This window comes from Rissa tridactyla, chromosome W, assembly GCF_028500815.1.
Source record: "Rissa tridactyla isolate bRisTri1 chromosome W, bRisTri1.patW.cur.20221130, whole genome shotgun sequence".
NCBI classification, from domain to species: domain Eukaryota; kingdom Metazoa; phylum Chordata; class Aves; order Charadriiformes; family Laridae; genus Rissa; species Rissa tridactyla.
In genome coordinates this window covers 28,084,918-28,105,022 of record NC_071496.1, presented here as the reverse complement: position 1 = coordinate 28,105,022, position 20,105 = coordinate 28,084,918, and the positions used below count along the sequence as shown (strand labels likewise).

The following is a 20,105-nucleotide window of genomic DNA, read 5'->3' as shown; positions in this document are numbered from 1 at the left end:
TTTGTATTAACCAAGGGTCAAGGTCATCCTTTTTGATGGGGACATGTATGTGGCTTGGATCCATTCCAGAAAGCTGCTGACAGCACAAACGACCCTGGAAAAACAATCGTGGTAACATTTCAATCATCATAGTTACTGGTTTTGAAAAGGTATGTGGCAAAAATACCCACTCTAATGCAGTCAGGCTCTTTGCGAGTGCATCATCCCACTGTCCTATCAGGGCATAAAGTTGAAATTCTTGTAGGAAGGTGTTCAATGCGTCTTGCAGCAGTAGTAGACTATATCTTATCTTGCAACATGCTGTAATGCCTTCTGAGCTGTTGGGGTTAATGAAGATAGAACTTATGGGGGGGGGGGGGGGCGGGGGCAGACACAGTGCTTCAGGGCATCCCCTGTATCTTCAAAGTGTGCTCATGTCTCTCTCCCCCTCGCTCATGTCTCTCTCCCCCTCCCTGACCCGAGACAGCCCCCCTATATCCTGCACTGGATTGAGTGGAGAAGTACAGGCTAGAGTCGCTGCACGCATGGCCAGCGTATGCAGCGAGTCTCACCAAACTCATGATCCAGCTTTGCCAACAGCGGCTGTCTGATACGTGACTACATTGTTGTAATCCCTTCTTGTTATCTTCTTCTGTGAAGGTCAGGTTCTCATGGATACACACATAGTTTTTAGAGCAACATATTCTGCAACTCGTACAAGGGTACGATGCAAAGCGGCATCTACAGCTGATCGTATAATGCTTATTAAACACGGCAAACAGCATACTCAACATAACAGACAAATTCCTTCCACACAGGCGATGAGTATAATTTGCTTCAACCAACCCCACCCCCAAGTCCATCCAGCAAAGAGATTTCACCCAGTGGTCTCCACAAGTTGCTGGTTCGGTCGGTGCAGTTCCTGCAGCTGGGCATGGATGGATTTGGAGTGGTCACTTAGATTCATACAACACAGTCCTTTAAAATCTTGACAACCATGTCTGTGAGCTGAAAGCAAAAAATCAGTAGCAGCTCTGTTTTGCAGCGTCGCATATCGAATACTATCTACATCTAGCAATACCTCAGAAATAGCGGTACTAGTAGCATTGTTAAACTTATCCTTGGCAGCAAGAGAGTCCTTGTTATCACGAATCCTTGGCAGCAAAAGAGTCCTTGTTAGCAAGAGCGCATGCGGACTCCCTGTTCTTGCTGGTACTGTGCTTTGATCTTCCACAACAGGCCAAGATTCTCAAGCAGCTGGATAAGGTGTCCCTGAGTCCATTACAGGCTTATGTCATCCAAATGTTTTTCTTGCCAGCACCCGAGACTGAATAACAATTGGTGTGATATATGTGTTTTCCAGCACCCAGGTGCGAGTCCCTTGAGTGTATTTACAGTCCTCCTCACCGATCTTCCGTTGCTTTCCCATATTCCACCCCCTTGCTCAAGAGACCGCTTCTGCTGGGGTTCATTTTAGTCTCGCAGGGTATAACACAGAGCAATCTACTAAGGCATGCAATAACATAGACACATATAGGAAAAACCCAAAAACATCTCTCTATGGTACTGCTTTGAATCAGGTGTCCTATTTCTCATTTTCTGATGCTTTCTCGTAGTGCGTATGGCACACTTTTGTGCTAACGTGGCACATTTCCCATCTAATTGTTCCTGTTTGGTTTCTTTTTTTTCTTCTTTTTTTTTCTTTTTTTCTTTTTTTCTTTTTTCTTTTTTCTTTTTTTCTTTTTTCTTTTTCTTTCTTTTTTCTTTTTTTTCTTTTTTCTTTTTTTTTTCTTTTTTTTCTTTTTTTTTTTCCTTCCATCACTTACGACTGACATAAAAGTCTGCCTTTGCAACAAGAGCTCAGTTTCTCATTTTTCCTTAAGTTTCTCATTTTCCTACAGAGCATCCTATAGATTTTGGCTCAACTCCTTTTCCCAATCAACCATGACCTTCTAGACAGACAACAAACAACCAGCGATACGCCCTGCACGGACGAGCCGTTCCCGAGAGTGTAAACGTGTCGGCTGGTGAAAACTCCCCCAATATTTCAGGACTTCCATCGGTTCTACAGCCCATCCTGGTGTATCTACCTGGGGCGTGCTCGCCTTACGTCTAAACACTGTGTATATACAAACTTCTTCACTTGACAGAGTGTCAGCCCTAGTCGCGTACGAGAACAGTACCACACCGGGCAGAACATCTGCTCAAGGGGAGTCACCTAACGACACTGCACACAACAAAAAGCAAACAGTAGCACACATGCTGATCAGCAGGTATAAGCTGGCGCCCGCACACACTTACACAGCAGACATACAAAACCAGCACTTCTATCTCAGGGAGACGACTGGGGAGGGGAGGGGGCGTGGGGGTGGGGGTGGGCAATGGCAGGAGCAAACAGCTCCGGCTCTGTCCTTCTCTGCTGACATTCTGCCTCCTCCCTCGGCCTCAGGTGGAGCAGAGGGGATCAGCAGGGGATCGTCCCAGACCTTCGGACCTGGCCTGTTCGATCCCCCTCCCGTGGGTTGTAATGCTGCAAAAGCCCCGGCTGCTGTGGCTCGCTCCGCCTTCATATCTTGTAAGGTCGATAACACCAACCACCATGTCGTCGCTAACGGTGATGCCTCTTTGTCTCCTTTACTTATCACTTCCCACAGTTTTTTCCCAACAGCCTCCCATATTTCTGGTTTAAAAGCTGTCTGGGGCTCTGGTGCGAATCCGTTCTCTCTGCACCAGGTTAACAACCTTCGGAGCATACGCTCATCGTATTTCACCCCTCTCTTAGAGAGGATATGCAGGAGAAGTCTTAATACAGCCCCTTCTTCTTTTGTTACTTGTTGCCACCATCTCCTGCCCCGGCTGCTCACCTCTCTCTGGGTGTCCGTGGCCACGTCGTCTGTTTCCTCTATTCCGGATTGCCGCCCAATCCACCCGGTCTCAGTCCAGCTGAGCCGTCCTCCAGCCGGTGGATCTCCTTCTGGGTCTTCCGTCCCTCGTGTTCCGTTGCTCAAGCCAAGCGCCGATCGGTATCACGTCGGGGTCACCATCTGAGGAGAAATAACTGGACTCCAGACGATCCAATGTGAATCAACAGAAGCCGTTTATTAAGCACAGATCATCATCTTTTATACCCTGTGTTGTAGCCGTACACGCCACTCGCTTATTTCTGATTAGCTAGTTACACTGTCCACGCGCTGTCCATGCGGTTCGTTCACACATCAGGTTGGTTACAAGAATTCACATAGTAAATTGCTTAGTCATTAGCACAACATGTTTTCTACCTTCTCAGTTCCCGTTTTTCCCACGTACTAATTCCATCTTCTACCACCTGTTTTGCCCTTAATCTAATCTATCACAGTAGGGAGGCTGGCTCACATGGCCATTTTCTCTCAGATACATTCCTACACTTGTTGAACCTTTGTACAAGACATCTAAGAAGCTGTATGATTGGCATGCTATTTATCATCAAGTAAACTTATGTTTTACCAAATAAGCCTCAAATATGAAGGCTTTCTTGTCACCTTCACATGTGCATTTTGCTTTCCAGACAAGACAGGTTGTCCTGCCCCTTTCTGAGGGGCAGGGATAGAGGAAAGGAGAGGCCGTGCACCTCCTCCCTTTGGGTACCATCTGCATGGTACCGAGTAGCCCCAAGAGAGGGTTACCAAATGGGGGCTACCCTAGCCGAGCCGGTGGCTCGGAGCTGCCTGGACAGGTGCCGTTCTCTGAGGGGAGGTATCCTACTTCTGCCATGGCTGTTGGCAACATATGCCCATGCTTCCCTGGCTCCCACGCTGGGCCTGCCATAGGCAGGAAGCTACGGGCTGGTGCTGACGATGTTACCACCAGGGACTGAGAGTCTGGTAAATAGATTAATGTAACTCCTTGTGAAGAACAAACAGTGAAGAATACCACATCCTCAAAGAGACTGGAAGGACCTGTTATAGATTGTGGCCCAATAATTTACAGGAACCAGTCCAATTAATCAAATTAGTTTATTAAGCAAGCGGCAGCAAGCAAAACAGCGCTGGGCGGCCGGGGAGTCTTTGCTCTGCCAATGGCGCACACCCACTCCCCGAAAGTAGTTGATTATATACTCTTCTGGTTCCCGTATATGTGTCAATCCTGGTATATTCTGTGTCTGAGCGACGTGTTGCTAGGGGGTCAGTCTTGTCCCGCCTCCTGGTGGTCGTGAGGCTGAAGGCTCCTCATCTTTATCAGTGTCCTTGGGGAGACTCTTTTCAGCTTATCACACAACTTAGCTCTTCCCTTTGAAGTGTTAAAGCACACCAGATGCCTGTGATTTAGGCCTTGAGGTGTCAAAGTGCACCAGACAGCACACTGGATGCCTGTGATTTAGGCCTTGAGGTGTCAAAGTGCACCAGATAACACGCTGGATGCCTGCGATTTAAGTATGTGAAGAGTCGAAACATTGTAATTTTTCACCAGCCTTTAAGAAAGCCTGATTTGATTAACAAACATGATTCTATTTATTACAGGACCGATAACAACCTTACAAAATGAATGGGGGAGTTGCAAAAGCTTCTGCATTTATCTTCCCCAATCCACACAAAGAGATTCCTCTATTATCAGCTCAAACCAGCCACCGTGCACCACTAGGAACCACCCAAAACCTACCACGAAGCCCCTAACAGACTTAATGCACATGTGCCAAGGTGATGTGAATATGGAAATGAGTTCTGGAAATGTAATGAATATGGATATGAGTTCTGGAAATGTAGTGTATATGGCAATGAGTGCTGGGAAATGTAATGACCATGCATATTCTGTATGGATATAAGTCTCTGTGAATCTCGCATTCGGTGGACATGTTAGGTGGAGAGATCCCCCATGTCCCTGGTGCTGAATAAAAGAATGCCTGCTTCTTAAGACTACATTGGTGTTAAGAAGTTTATTCCCGATTTCGGTGACAACAAGAGAGAGCGGCGGGACAGAGCCCCCCCATTGCCCCCCATCAGCTCAGGCGGTGCGGCGAGGGTGAGGGGCACCAAACAGCCCTCACCACAGCAGGTCTCCAACCTTACAGCCCTACCCCCCGGGAATGGGCTCTTCCAGCTCTCCCTCCCCACCCCGGGAATGGGCTCTTCCAAGCCCTGCTCGCCCTAGGAGTGGACGTTCTTTTTCCCTTCTAGGGCCGTTCCACCCCTCAACCTCACTTCCGAGGCAGCCATTTTGGGTGGTTGGCGCTTCGTGGCTCGTCGTGGGCGCGTTACTGGTCCGGTCACTGCGGCTGGTGATAGCAGCGGGGTCAGCTCGCGAGCTGGCGAGTGTGTGGGGGGGTGCTGCAGGAGAAGAGCCGCCGCTCGGTGATCGTAGTGCCCGTCTGCCCCTGCCATGTCGGATTTCGACAGCAACCCCTTCGCCGATCCGGGCCTCAACAACCCCTTCAAGGTGAGCCTGCGGGCGGCGGCGGGCCGCGAGCCTTCCTCGGTGCCGTGGCTGGGGCAGAGCGAGCTGCGCGGAACCGCGGGCGTCCCGGGGGGGAGGAAGAGGCACCGACCCCGCTGCGTGCGGGGGGGCCGCTCCTGGCTGCGGGAGGTGGGGAAGGGCCAGCGCTGGCCTCGGGAAGGCTGGGGGGCGCTGATCGGCAGAGACGGAGGTGTCTGCCTTCCGCGGGGCTTGGGACAAAACGGCTCTGGGGGGCTTGTAGGATAAGCAGCGCTGTTGTAAGCCCTAGAAATGGGCACAGCTGTTTCATAAGTTCAGGTTTCTGTGTTTCGTCTTGCCTTCTGTTGTTAAAAGAACCCAAATTGCGTTTCGGATGCATTATTTTGAAGGGGGGGGGGGAAAAGTCTCTCGATTTTGGCGGTAACTTAGTGTATGTGTGCATAATGCTACAACATTTTTTTTTTCTTCTGTTTGACTGACTCAGATAGTTAAGTTTAGTGAATCTACCCCCTTTTTTCTCTCTTGCCTTCTCCCAGCTCCCATCAAGCTTACCTGCTTCTTTACGTTATTTCTGAAGCGTGCGGGGTACTGATAGCTAGGCATAAGTTCTACCCTGCATCTCAAAATGCTGTGTTGTAACGTATTCTAAAGCTTTTAGTTTTTGCATTAGTGACCTGTCACAACAAGTTGAGACTTGTTTCTTTACCCCCTGTTCTGGCTTCAGCTGTCAAGATGAGCTGACCTCCTTGGATGCTTCCCCTTCTTATCAGTTCTTTCTTTGCTATCTGAATCTAGTTCAACTAATTTATTGAGCTACTTTAATAATCTTACCGAATTTTTTTGTGCCTTGCTTTTATTTCATGCTGATGCTTTAAAACACACACGTACTATATGGCAGTGAGTTTAGGATGTCAGCTGGAATAACTAAGCCTTTTAAAAATTGAGCTGTCGCACTTCAAGCATACTTTTGTGCAGGTAGCTGCTGGAAGCATAGTGTTACTGACAGTTATTCATTGGAGTCTGTCCGAAACACTATTTTAGTTTTTATGGTCATAAAATTTAGTAGAGTGTATTCTTTAGGCTTGTGAAAGACTGGAACTTTAAAATAATTGTCTCAAAGCTTGCTTAAGCTTCTGCAAATTGATGGCAGGCCTGCAGACTGATAAGAAGCTTGCTTGTATCTATTTAGCACCTTCTGCAGACCATCCTCTTGCTTGCCAGTCACCACCCAAGATTGCCATCAGCTGAGGAGGGTGTGTTGCTCCCCCCAGCTGGAAAGGGTGTAGGCCTCTGGCTATCAGAGTGGCCAGACCCTGCCTAGCCCGGGGTCCATTGGAGCTTCTGTTGTTAACTCAGAAACTGTTGAAGCACAATGACTGTGCCAAGTGCTGCCCAAGCAGCAAGGGGGCAGGAAAAGCTTATACAGCAACTGTGTGTCCTGGTTTGATGATAATTAGCTGGGCAAAGGCCACCATTGCACTGACTGGTCAAGCTATGGACTGACCTGGGCTACCTGAACTATAACTACTGGCACAGCAACCCACCACAATTTGGGAATCGTGACCGAGACCCCCACCACCATCAACCATGGATCAACGGGATGCTGCTGAACTTCCGGAGGACCGCTGAGACGTCGTCGGGCCTGTGGTGGTGACTATACTCTTGCTACGCTCCATAATACTGCTTCTCTTTTCTGCCTTTCCTCTACTTCTGCCTTTAGTCTATCGCTTGTCTTAGTGACTTTTGCTGGGGAATAACAATAAACCTGCAGTGAGCAGCATCTGACCTTGTTTGCATCTTAATTTCACACTTGGAATCATTGCGAACCTCTCCTGGGCCTGATGTAGTCGGACTGGGATGTAACAAGGCTAGACACTGTGGTTTTTTTGTTTTTTTTCTTTGTGTTTTACATAGTGCAATGACCTTCTAGATGAACAGCAGCCCTGGTGTTGAGGTTGCCACCAACAATAGTTTGGACTGGCACCAATGGCAGTGAACACTGTTCTTTTAAATACCTTTTGGCACCAAGTACTGAAAAGGTGTCATTGTTCTAGAATATGTCTTTAGCAACAAAAGTATGTGATGCTTTTCTTTGTTTTTTGTAATAGTGATGAAAATAACATATAGCAAAACTTATTGTGTATAGATATATAGACATATATATATAGACTCTATATATGGAGTTGTTAGGAGTATTGGAAGCAGTATAGTTGCCCCTGCATGGCTCATCAGCCCAGGTAACTTGTCCTATGTAGTGTTTCTGTGACCTAAGCTAGGGACCTACCTTGACCATACTTACCGTTTGAAGACATTGCTTAAAGTGCAATAGTTTATTCCAGTTTCTCATCAGGGAATGACTTATATTTTACCTGTCAGGCATAATCCACGTTCTTGTTCTCATCTGCAATGCATCATGATAAAAGGACTCTATAATGACTTCTCCATAACTTGAAGTTCACTGTTAAACATGGTTCTGGATTTCTTTTACTTGTAGAAGTTGTTTTAGGAAAGCTGTATGCTTTCCTTTTTTTTGGAGGACCTTTTTTACTACTTTCAATTTCTGGTGACTTCTGTCTCGTCCCACTCTACCTTTACTCATCCACACATTTACTTGAAGGGGTAGAAGGCCTCATGTATAAGCCAAACATCGATTGTCATGCTGTTAGCATTACAAATTTGAAATTAGTGGGTATTAATGTGTGTCTGCATTTCAGTTTTGTTTGACATAGAACCAGTATTTCCAGATGGACCCTGACAACCTAAGTCATGTTCGACTGAACACCTTATTCAAATGTATTCATATTTTTATTTGTGCTTGATAATTTTATGTATGATGAGATTATTTATTTTCCTTACCTCTGAAGCCACTTCCTGTGCTTGTATAAAATCACACGCTGGTATGACAGAGAAAGGAGAGGGGGGGCATCACACGGAAGAGGTATTGCCAAGGTCTAAAGATAGATCCTGCTTTTTCTTAAATATTTTGGTTTTACTAATTGTTTGTGATCTACTTGTGAGGTTTCCTGTGACTATTCTCATGCCTTTTAATAAAAAGATTACAGCAGAGATTCTTACCTGATATTGAATCAAAAAATATGTCCTCTGAGAAGATAAAGGTAAAGCAGAAACATCTAGTTTGCTCAGTATTTCGGGTAGCTATTTCTTTTGGAAATCTAAAAATAAATTATGTTTCTGCTTTGCTATCTCCTGGAAGAAAAGGAATTTAGTTTGTAAAATAGGATTTCTTGTTTCAAGTATTTGCTTGCTTGGATTGATTGTAAAACACTGAATTTTTTTTTTTAGACAGTGGCTATTTAACCTCAGCTTTTTTTTATGTGGGCCAAAGGCTGATATGCTTTTGAAGTCATAGTATTCCTCTGTAAATAGCCATCTCCTGGATGGTGTACCAACCAAACCAAGATATGTTTTGGTTTGAAAGACAAGAGGTAATGAAACAAACAGATAAGTAACATTCTAAAGTTAAAAAGCTTTTGAGCACATTAAAGTTGTGCGGAAGAAAATACATCCATGTACCATTCAAATGAAGACATGATAATCCTGCTATAATTTAATATAGTAGCATTGTGAAGAAATACATATTTGGTGTAACCTCAAGTATCACAGATGGAAGTAGGCTAATAATGCAAGCTTTTTTTTTTTTTATTCCTCTTACTGAGAAACACTTGTCACAGCTTGTGGGCATGAATTCACACTTGGTAAAGTTCTCCCTGATAAACAGTGCAGTCCCACAGCATCCAAGCAAGGGTTAGCAGAGCAGGTCCAGTGATGGTAACTACATTCAGCCATGAGTCCAGAGTGTTAGACAAGTCCATAGTGAGAAGGCAGATCCAAGCCCAAGTTAGAGAGTCAAGTCCGGGTCAGGATCAGGCCTAGCAAAAGTAACTAGGGTCAGCCAACAGTCCCATGATGACCAGGCAAGTCCTTAGTGATGAGGTGGGTCTGACCACCTAGGAGGGATTTGAGCATCCTTAAGGCCCTGACAGTTTATTCTTGAATAGACAAAAACAGTATGAAATAAATTTACAAAGGCAAATTTCTAAAATCAGCTTAAACATCTTCCTGTGTATCTGTCTCCTTGGGGGGTGTGTGTGTGTGCATCTTCTTTGTTGTTTTTTTTATTATTTTTTAAGTCATAGAACAAGGGATAGTTGTAGTCTTCCATCTTGGAAGATGATACAGAGGTTCTGAAACTTCAGTCTCTTGATATCCAATGTAAGTTTCACTGACTGAAACAATTCAGTAATTCATCTACTCTAAAAATGTGTTAGGTTTTTTTTCTTTTATAAGTGAATGATATTACTACTAAGAGAAGAAATTAATCTTTTTTTAAGTGTATTTATGAATTTCACAGGCCTTTGGCTCGGCTGACAGACTGTAAAAGTTTTGTAGGGCTGGTTGTTACAGTCATCCAAACATATGAAACTGTTACTTCTGAGTGACTGTGGAATTGGGACTTTAAAAAGTGGGTTCTGTGATGAATTCTCTTGGGTTGGTTCCTCTGATGTGATTGGAGCTCTGAGCAGGTGCAGGTATTTGATACTGTAGAAATTATGGTAGGACTAAAAACTAAAATAGATTTGTGTTTAAATGTGAATGGTGACCTTCAGTTAAAAAACCAAACCACTAAGTGATATATATGAAGATTTGAACAGAATGCCCTATGTCCGTCTTTTTTAGAGTACAGTGTGGAAAGGACATGATCATGGAAACCCTCAAATGTATGTAATGTTAATTATATGAATAGTTTCTTTGGGTGGGATTAGGTACACAAACAGTGGTTAGTTTTGAGTTGTTGCTCCAAAAAAGACATGGGTCTTCTGTAGTTCTGTCATGACTGCCATTCTTGTGTGGATGTTTGAGGTACTCTTAAGATATCTAAAAATGGCATTAGGCACCTGAATTGCTCACACTGAGGTCACAGGATTACTTGAGTCATTAGAGCTAAGTATACATTAGAACTTTACTACAGAGGTAGTTCCAGTTATAATTTGGATATTATATTTAATCTGACTCGCATGAGCACAAATTAATCTTCTGTTTGGTTTGGTGGGAAGTACAAGCTGGAGATCTGAAGCTAATAGTGCACTGATGACACTGCTACCTTGTGTGTCAGCAGAATCTATACCTTGACTGCTATTGTTCAAGTAAAGCTGAAGTGATAGAAATTTATATCAAGGAAGAGAAGTCTTAATTATTTTTAAGGATCAGGACTCTAATTACTTGAAGTATTTCTGCAGTATTTGTGCTTTAGAATTAAAAAGTTTTGTTGTGTGCCTGTATGCATAACTTAGTTTTAATTCTTTTATATGACTATAAAATATACCCAATGAAGTTGTCTGTCTTTAAATTAGTAAAGGACGTAAAATACAAATATTTTTCTGATTTAATCTGTTTTCCCTTCATGACTTCAAAATTTATAAATTCCCCAAATCTTGCATAACTTAATGCTGAACATCATGATGTTGGAAATGTCCTTTAGCTGTCCTGCATGCTAGTTAGCTTTAGAGAGTACACTTCATCAGCACTGTAAATGCACTGTAATCTATTAAAACTGTGAATTTTAGCTATTCTAAATCTTCCCCTTGGATCTCTTCCAGACACATCTGCTCCTATTCCATATATTAGGTTAGCCGTATCATCCCCCTGGGTTATAGTTATCAACAGGGGATTACATTCTAAAAGGCCACACTCTGGGGAAGGTGATCCTTTGTAAAAATGAGGGGTAATAATAAGACGACTTGATCCACTTGTCATCAACGGTCCACCCTCCAATTTGGGTGGTCCACCGCACTTCACTCCATCGGTCACAAGGTGCAGCCTCGTGATATCCCTCTGCGACCCTCCAAATTTCTGGGCACAGGTACTTGTTTTCACCACTCAACCATCTTTGGGCCTCTAGATTCCCACACTTCAGTACTTGACAGGCATCAAAGCGTACAGTCTGTGGGGTATTTCCTTTAGTGATATTTATGGTAGGTCTAACCGGGTAATCTGGGTGTGCACTTCGTATGTGATCTAGGCGTACACTCCAGCTTCCTAGTGGGAAGCACAACACCGCCCCTATGACCAGTATCATCGCAAAATGCTTCTTAAAATTCATGGCGTACACAGATTTATATCTCCCGACTGGATCATCCCGCCCCAACCCACGGCTCATTGTCTCTTTAGGGTTACTCACAGCGGGCTGTCAGTAGAATGTACAGTCCACTGTTCTACCGGATCTGTTGGTGGGGGTTCAACTGCTCCTTTTAGCCGAGTGTAGTGAGTCCATCCTTTTTCTGCTGTCCTTACTGCGGTTTCAGTAGTGAGGAGTACTTGGAACGGTCCTTCCCACTCCGGTTGGAGCTTACTCTCTGTCCAGGATTTGACTAGTACCCAGTCCCCTGGTTTATACGGATGGACGACAAATTCCAACGGCGGAGTTTGAGCAAGAAGGCCTTTAGCTCTGAGGAAAGCGAGAGAAGACGACAGCCCCCGTGTATATTTCTTAAGGAACATGTCCTTGGTTTCAAATGTGGGCACACCTTCCCTACCTCCAGTGTAAGGTAGTCCAAAAAGCATTTCATAAGGTGAGAGACCAGTATCCTTTCTAAGGGAGGTCCGGATTCTTAATAGTGCTATTGGTAAGCACTTGATCCATGGCAATTTTGTCTCAAGAACTAATTTAGATAGTTGCCTCTTAATGGTTTGATTCATTCTTTCAACCTTTCCGGATGATGGGGGGTGCCAGGGAGTGTGATAATCCCATGTTATCCCTAAACTTTCCATCACTCCCTGTAGCACCTTGGAGGTAAAATGGCTTCCTTGATCTGAATCCACATTTTCCACTATTCCATACCTAGGAATTATTTGCTCTAGCATTACTCTTATCACTCCTGCAGCTGTTGCAGAGGCTAAAGGATAAGCTTCTACCCACCCAGTGAGGTGATTTACCAGGACTAGGAGGTACTTAAACCTGCCTATGGGTGGCAGTTCGGTAAAATCAACTTGTATACTTTGGAATGGCCTTAACCCCGCTTCTCGTCCCCCTGAAGGTTGTTTTCTAAGGGTCGTCTTATTTATTTTCTTACAAATAATACACCCGTCGCAGATTTGCTTCGCTACTGTGTAAATGCCAAAACATCCATACTGCTGCAAAACTATATCACACATTGCTCGCGTTCCCCAATGGCTTCCCTGATGTAACACTGTCACTATTTCTCTCATAGTTTGTTTATTGACCATTTCCCTTCCATCGGGCAGAATCCATTTACCATCTTTCTCCACTGCCCCTGCTTCTGTCATTGCTTCTCCTGCCCCAAGGCCGCCTCTTTTGCCACTTTGTCCGCTAATCTATTTCCCCTTGCAGTAATTGAATTGCCTCTCTGGTGGCCTATAACATGTAAAGCTGCTATTTCACTTGGTATTAATATATTAGCTAACACCTGCTTTGTGAATTCTTAGTGTAAAAGTTCTTTCCCTTTGCTATTTACTAGTCCTCGTTCTCCCCAAATTTTACCAAAGGTATGCACTACCCCAAAGGCATAACAAGAGTCTGTATATATTGTTCCTTCCCCTTTCTCCAATTAATTTTAGTGCCTGGTTTAAGGCATACATCTCACATGTTTGAGCGGACCATGCACTAAGTAATTTTTCAGATGCTTTTACTTGTTGGCTCACTCCACCCACCACCGTATATCCATTACGCCTCTTTCCTCCTGCCACCCTTGAAGAACCATCTACAAACAAACGAAGACCCCCCAGATAGGGGTTCTTCCCTTAAGTCGGGTCATATCTTAGTCTGGTACTCAATTACATCTATGCATTCGTGTGTAAGTTCTTCATCCTTTGCCTCTATTTTTCCACAAAAAGCTCGCTGGGTTAAGGCAAGGGCTGGTAGTTAAAATCAAATCATCCTTTTCAATTAAAATTCCTTCATACTTCAGTATTCTTGAATCGGTTAGCCGTTTTCCCGTGGTTTGGGCTAAAATGGTTTTGACTTGGTGAGGGGTGCTAACTTCTATCATTCCCCTGGCCGCCCTCGGGAGACCAGATCTAAGAGTTTAGATAAATAGGCCACTGGCTGCTGCTTATCCCCCCCACTCTTGAGTTCCTAACGCAGCATCTTTGTCTACAGTTACAAATAGTTGAATAGGTTTCTCCAAAGAAGGTAAGGCTTAAACTGGAGCTCTGGTTAGGCTCTGTTTTAAATCTTCTACTAAATCCTCCTCTTCTTCTGTCCAAACCAATACATTTGGTTCTTCAGCTAACAGTTTGGAATATAGTCCTTTAGTCTTCTGAGCATACCCCTCTATCCACAGTCTACAGCACCCGGTCAGCCCCAAAAATTTTCTCAGTTCCCTCTTGGTCCTTGGCAGAGGTAAGTCTACTATTCCTTTGATCCTCTCAGGATTTATAGGATTTATTTTTCTACTCCCTTCACAGACTAGATGTCCCAAGTACTTCACTTCTGTTTCCACATATTGCAATTTTTTTTTTTTTGAGACCCTCAAACCTTGCTGTCCCAAAAAGTTCAATAACTCATTCGTGGCTTCTTTTACCCTGCCTTCTTCCTCCCCAAATACCAATAATCATCCACACACTGAAGCAGGGCTACTCCCAATGGAGGGCTGAATTGTTCAAGCACTTGTTCTAACACTTGCCGAAACAAATTAGGGGATTCTGTAAATCCCACAATGATAACACCCTACCGGTGAACCTTGAGCTGCTGGTAGGAGTGGTCGGGGCAGTCCTCTTCCCCGTCCTCTTCCCCTGTTATTCACCCCTCTTCCTCGCCCCCAAGTAACAGTCTAAGGGGTCCCACTTTGGGGATTCAACTTCTTTGTCGATTGAAAGATCACTGACAGTCTGGGCTGGGAACATATAAAATGGATTTGGGCGTCCCCGAATCCTGAATCTATTCATCTTGACCCAGCAAAAAGCATATTCACCTTCTTCTAATGAGGGTGGTTCCTTATTATTCACAGACATGTTTAAAGTCTGACAGACCCAGTCTTCATCAGATGCAAATTTGGGCCAAAATACACTAGGAGGTCTTATGGGTTCTTTGGTCCAAACAAATTCAAATGCAAACATGTCTCCCTGGGACACCCCAAAGATCCCAGGGATGTCCCCAGGATGTCCACGGGCCCGCACCCCGGCCCCTCTGGGATGTGATCTGAACAAAACAACAATAATGTATCATTTTCTTTTTATCTTTATCCCTTGTACAGGAAGAATCATTCCAAAACCTCAACATTCTCCCCTAAAGGACTGTCTGGGGGAATGTTCCCGGGGTCTTTCTTAGTATCCCCTTTTCCATCCCTAGTCCTAGAATCCTTATTTCCCATTCTATACAGAGACTTTTCTTATACCCCTTCCTTTCACTTCGTCCTTCTCTGGCTGTGCCCCTTGCGGGACTACAGAACCGCGGATCCGGACTCTACACTCATACCGCAGTACGTCTCAGTCACTCACACACACCAAGTCTCTTAGAATGTCCCCGACCACCAAGGCAATACTTTAACAGTCCGATTTGTCTTACCTTGGTCTGTGCATGGAGTTGCCTGGTCGTAATCTCTGTGCCTTCTGCATTAATTTCATTTTTCTCCCTTTGTGGTTCATATGGTCTGCTGCTTAACGAAGTCTCAGGATCCTAGTCGATTCCCTTTGGAGCCCCAGGGGATGATCCAGGAGACCGTTGAAATCAACAGGACGCGTCTTCCTGTCCTTCAGCGACAAGGAACCCCGCAGGGGATGACTTTGCTTCCCAGACGAGCCCCCAAATTGTGAGAAACGTTCCTTATCCAATAACAACGGCTCAGGCAGTGAACGATACGAAGCACAATTTATTTGAACATTCTTGCAAGAGCGGGTGACCTAGCAAGTAGGCACACTTTCAGTTCTTGAAACACACCTTTTTATTCCCAAATCCCCGGCTGAATTTTCCCTCCCCTGTTTCCCATTGGTTGGATACTCCAGGGTTCACAGTCTGTCCGAGGCGCCTCAAATCCTTCCCGGATGTCCTGCCTCTGTTTACTTCTTCTCTTTATGCTACACCTAAAGGGATTATCTGACTAGTTTATTTCTTTCCTTTTTGGTAAAAAAAATTGCCCAATGTCATTAGCCCTGGTTAAGTGTTTGACTACCCTTCTAGTCACTAATCCAGTAGGAATCAGTTTGTCCTTTTGTCTGTGTGATGAGAGATGTTCTACAAGCCTTTGCTGGAGCCTCTTTGTCTTAGTCATTCCCTTATCATGTCACCTCTGATGGAAACGGCTTTTCTCCTCTGCAAAAGCAATACCTGCCTTTCTTACAGTGTTTTTTTTTGTTTGGTTTTTCTTTTTTTCAGAGCTGCTTTTACTTTTGCAAACAATAGCATTATTTGTCAGGGGTATAGCAACTGTTCATTCAAAAGGAGAGTAGACTTCTGATGGAGGGCTTCTTGCTGTAATCACTGTGTGTATTTAAGCCTACAACTTATTTCTAGTCGTTACCTCTCCCTTGCGAGTGAAGTGCATCACTCCGTCTGCGACAGAAGTAAGACTTTTGATATATAGTAAGCTTGTTTGGCTCAGCATATGTTTCCTGTCATTCTTATTAGTCAGTGTTAGGATGTCAGAATAGCTGTCTGAAGAGACCTAAGAAACTTTTCCTTGGTTTTCTCTAAAACACTCAGAAAAAAGGCTGTCTTTCATTAGGTATTTATCATTGTTTGTGTATCTTATTTCTAAATATAGACTAATCTTCTGAATTTGACCACTCTTTACTGCTTTTTAGAAATCTGCTGCTGATCAGCGGCTGCCTCATGAGTCTGATACACAGTTATTTGAATAACTATAATTTGTTGTCCTTCACTGGCACAGTTGGACTGAGTTATTTGGTTGGTAGTGCACTCTTCAAACACAGAAGTTTAGTGTTGAAATGTGCTTTTTAAGAAACTTAAAGTACTATTTCAGCTTTAATAATGTAGGCATACCGTTCACTGTATGGCTGATGGTTAGCTGTCACTCATTTCATGTGTGTCTACACTTCAACATTTTTGTGTGGAAGAGGCAATGATATGAGAGCATTTGTGGAAGGGATACCATACTGAAAGCATGAGCAAAGAACAGAGTATTTTATGCTCTGCTTATTCACACTAATGTGTAAAGGCTAGAATAAGTGTACTGGGTTAGGATGGAGTTTATCTCTTTCATAGCAGCTCTTATGGTGCTATGTTTTAGATTTCTGACCAAAACAGTGCTGGTAAGGCACTGCTGTTTCAACTGTTACTGAACAGCACTTGTACAGCATCAAGGCTGCCTCTGTTTCAACACTCTGCTTCCCCACCCCCACTTCTGGGAGTGGTCTGGGGGTGGGTAAGAGGTTGGGAGGGAACACAGCCAGGACAGCTGACCACAACTGACCAAAGAGATATTCCATGTTATATAGCGTCATGTTTGGCAATAACATTGGTGGTGGTGTTCCAAAGTAATCATTGTTCGGGGGCTGGCTGGGCATCTGTCTGCTGGTGGGAGGTGGTGAGTGATTGCCTCTGTATCACTTGTGTGGGTTTTGCTTGTTTTTCTTTCTGTGCCCTGCCCCTGCCGCCCCCCCCAAAACCCACAAGTTTTAACTTTTTTTTTTTTTTCCAATAAGTTAGTCCATCAGTTTATGCAAGACCTGATGAGATTTTAGTTGGAACAGTGCATTCAAGTCTAGGATGATAACTAAAAATATGGTAAACTTGTAGGGGAGACTGTCACCAGGATGGCTTTATTGAAATCACTAATTATGGTATAAATCAAATGCAGGAAAGCTGATTTTTAAGTGGCACGTAACATTTTCTATTAATTTAGAGAAAGTTTGTTTCTTCAGTCGCTGTTAAAATACTGCTTTGCAACTAAATGTATGCTTTAGCCAAAAGTGGTAGCACTTTATGTGAACAGAAGGGTAGTTCTTATGTACATGTATGCATGTGAATTTGATTAAAATATGTTTTTCTTAATTGCCTCATTTTAATATACTTGTGACTATAGCTAGTGAAAGAACACTTGTTCTCATTTGCTGTATCCTTCAGGATTTTAGGGTTGATAGACATTCTTCCCTATCTTTTCTCTAGCTTTAAACAAGTTGACTGAAGCCATTAAGAAAATATTATTCCTGCACCTGTAGATTAAGCTACTGCTGTAAAGACTAAGATAATGCTGTAATAGATGCTGATTCTAAGAATCTAGATTTTATTTTTCATAGCTTAATAGTTTTTGTATTTATTTAAGCATAGATTAAGTCAATTACTTTATTATATTTTTAAATTGGAGAAATATTTCTTATTGAGGTTTTAAATTTAGTGGTCTTAAGAGGAAATGTAAATATTTATCTTCGTCCCAGTCTTTATCAACTCTAGGTTGGTGTTTTTTCTGATGTTGAAGTAGACTGTTAAAATTAAGAAAATGTGTGTGAATATAAAATCATAGAAGTGTTAGGGTTGGAAGGGACCTTAAAGACCACCTAGTTCCAACCCCCCTGCCATGGGCAGGGACACCTCCCACTAGATCAAGGTTGCTCAGAGCCCCATCCAGCCTGGCCTTAAAAACTTCCAGGGATGGGGCTTCCACCACCTCTCTGGGCAACCTGTTCCAGCGTCTCACCACCCTCATGGTGAAGAACTTCTTCGTAACATCCAGTCTGAATCGTCCCATCTCTAGTTTTAATCCATTCCCTCTAGTCCTACCATTACCCGACATCCTAAAAAGTCCCTCCCCAGCTTTCTTGTAGGCCCCCTTAAGATACTGGTAGGCCACTATAAGGTCTCCTCAGAGCCTTCTTTTCTCCAGACTGAACAACCCCAACTCTCTCAGCCTGTCCTCATAGGAGAGGTGCTCCAGCCCTCTGATCATCCTTGTGGCCCTTCTCTGGACATGTTCCAGCATGTCCGTATCTTTCTTATAACAATTATAAATAAGTAAATAGTATATTTATAGCTATTTTGTATGTTTGATATACATATGAAATATTGTGCACTTGTTTTGTGTATTTATGTAAATATGAATGTAATTATAACAACATCAAATAAGTGGATTTCTTAATTTTCAAGAAAACCCTCCTTTCATCCATTCTTATGTTCTGAAGATGTAAAAACCTTAAATTAAGCCACAGCAACAACGTAGTAGGACCAGGCATCACACAAAGCACGTACAATTTTTCTTCATATGAAGTTAGTGTGATCTATGATAGTGGGCACTTCTCTTTGGCAGAATCAAGTGTGCCTGTCTCTAGCACAGAGAAATGTTTCATTCCTGAAGTTGCTTTCTCAAGCTAAACCTTAAGCAGTCTTTTCTACTGTAGAGTTCATTGGAGGAAAAAAGTTACACCTCTTTCTTAATTTTACCAGTTCAGGTAGAAGCTGAATCAGAGGTGCTTTTGGCATTATGGGACACTGTTTCCTCAGCTTCATTTTTTCTGAAATGCTTTTCCTATTCCTGAAGGTGTTGGAGGTACTTCTGGGTAGGGAAACCAAGAATTTACGGAAAACTCTTTTCTTCTGTCGTGCTCTTTGGGTGTATAGTTGTGGAGTTCAGTGGTCAACATAGCAGGATACAGTTTTCTTCCCTCCTCTATTGAGAGCTTTTTTTCCCTTATAAATCAAATGTATGATAGATAGAGTTTCTTTTAGACTGTGTTAATCTAATTTTGTAAGAAACTCAGGATGGAATGATGTCACTTTGGGGAAAGAGAAAGAGGTGGATATTTACAGGCTTTTAGTGAAAACAAACTTTTTTAGGGTTTTATATGATATAATGACTGGAAAAGAGAAGGCTCTGGGGAGACCTTATATCGGCCTTCCAGTATCTGAAGGGGGTCTACAAGAAAGCTGGAGAGAGACTTTTTACAAGGGCATGTAGTGATAGGATGAGGGGTAATGGCTTCAAACTGAAAGGGGGTAGATCTAGATTAGATATCGGGAAGAAATTTTTCACTATGAGGGTGGTGAGGCACTGGAACAGGTTGCCCAGGGAAGTTGTGGATGCCCCATCCCTGGAAGTGTTCAAGGCCAGACTGGATGGGGCTTTGAGCAGCCTGGTCTAGTGGGAGGTGTCCCTGCCCATGGCAGGGGGGGTTGGAACTAGATGATCTTTTAAGATCCCTTCTAACCTAAACTATTCTATGTGCTGACTTGTTGCTTGTATACATATGCATACGTTTACAGAACTTTTTTTTCTTTTCTAGGATCCTTCTGTTACTCAAGTGACAAGAAATGTTCCTCCAGGGCTTGATGAGTACAATCCTTTCTCTGATTCAAGAACAGTAAGCACATTTATTAATAATGCTGTTAATTTTTTTAGGTAAGATTTGTGTGGTATTGTTTTCAGAGTTTGGGACTGATGTAAAACATACAAATTGGGGGACAAGAGGCTGGAGAGTAGCCCTGTGGAAAGAGATCTGGGGGTTTGGGTTGATGGCAAGTTGAATATGAGTCAACAGTGTGCCCTTGCAGCCAAAAGGGCCAACCGGGTCCTGGGGTGATTGTCCCACTCTACACCACACTGGTGTGGCCTCACCTTGAGTACTGTGTGCAGTTTTGGGCGCCTCAATATAAGAAGGACATCAAACTACTAGAGTGTGTCCAGAGGAGGGTGACTCGAGGGCAAGACTTATGAGGAGCAGATGAGGTTACTTGGCTTATTCAGCTTGGAGAAGAGAAGGCTGAGGGGTGACCTCATCGCAGTCTACAACTT

At 43.6% G+C, this 20,105-nt stretch overlaps 1 protein-coding gene across 4 annotated transcripts in view; it reads left to right on the top strand.

The window, feature by feature from the left end:
• Positions 1 to 4,983: 4,983 nt before the first annotated feature.
• LOC128902081 (secretory carrier-associated membrane protein 1-like) overlaps positions 4,984 to 20,105 on the top strand; it is a 78,937-nt gene continuing 63,815 nt past the window's right edge. The window contains exons 1-3 of one of the 4 annotated variants that reach the window (XM_054184435.1): positions 4,984 to 5,388; positions 6,922 to 7,035; positions 19,597 to 19,712. Coding sequence is in view for 1 of the 4 variants with exons in the window: in XM_054184432.1 (XP_054040407.1) it covers positions 5,332 to 5,388; positions 19,597 to 19,674 (135 nt within the window). In the remaining 3 variants the exon portion in view is untranslated. The remainder of the gene's footprint in view (positions 5,389 to 6,921; positions 7,036 to 19,596; positions 19,713 to 20,105) is intronic. The other 3 variants (XM_054184434.1, XM_054184433.1, XM_054184432.1) reach the window with 3 other exon arrangements.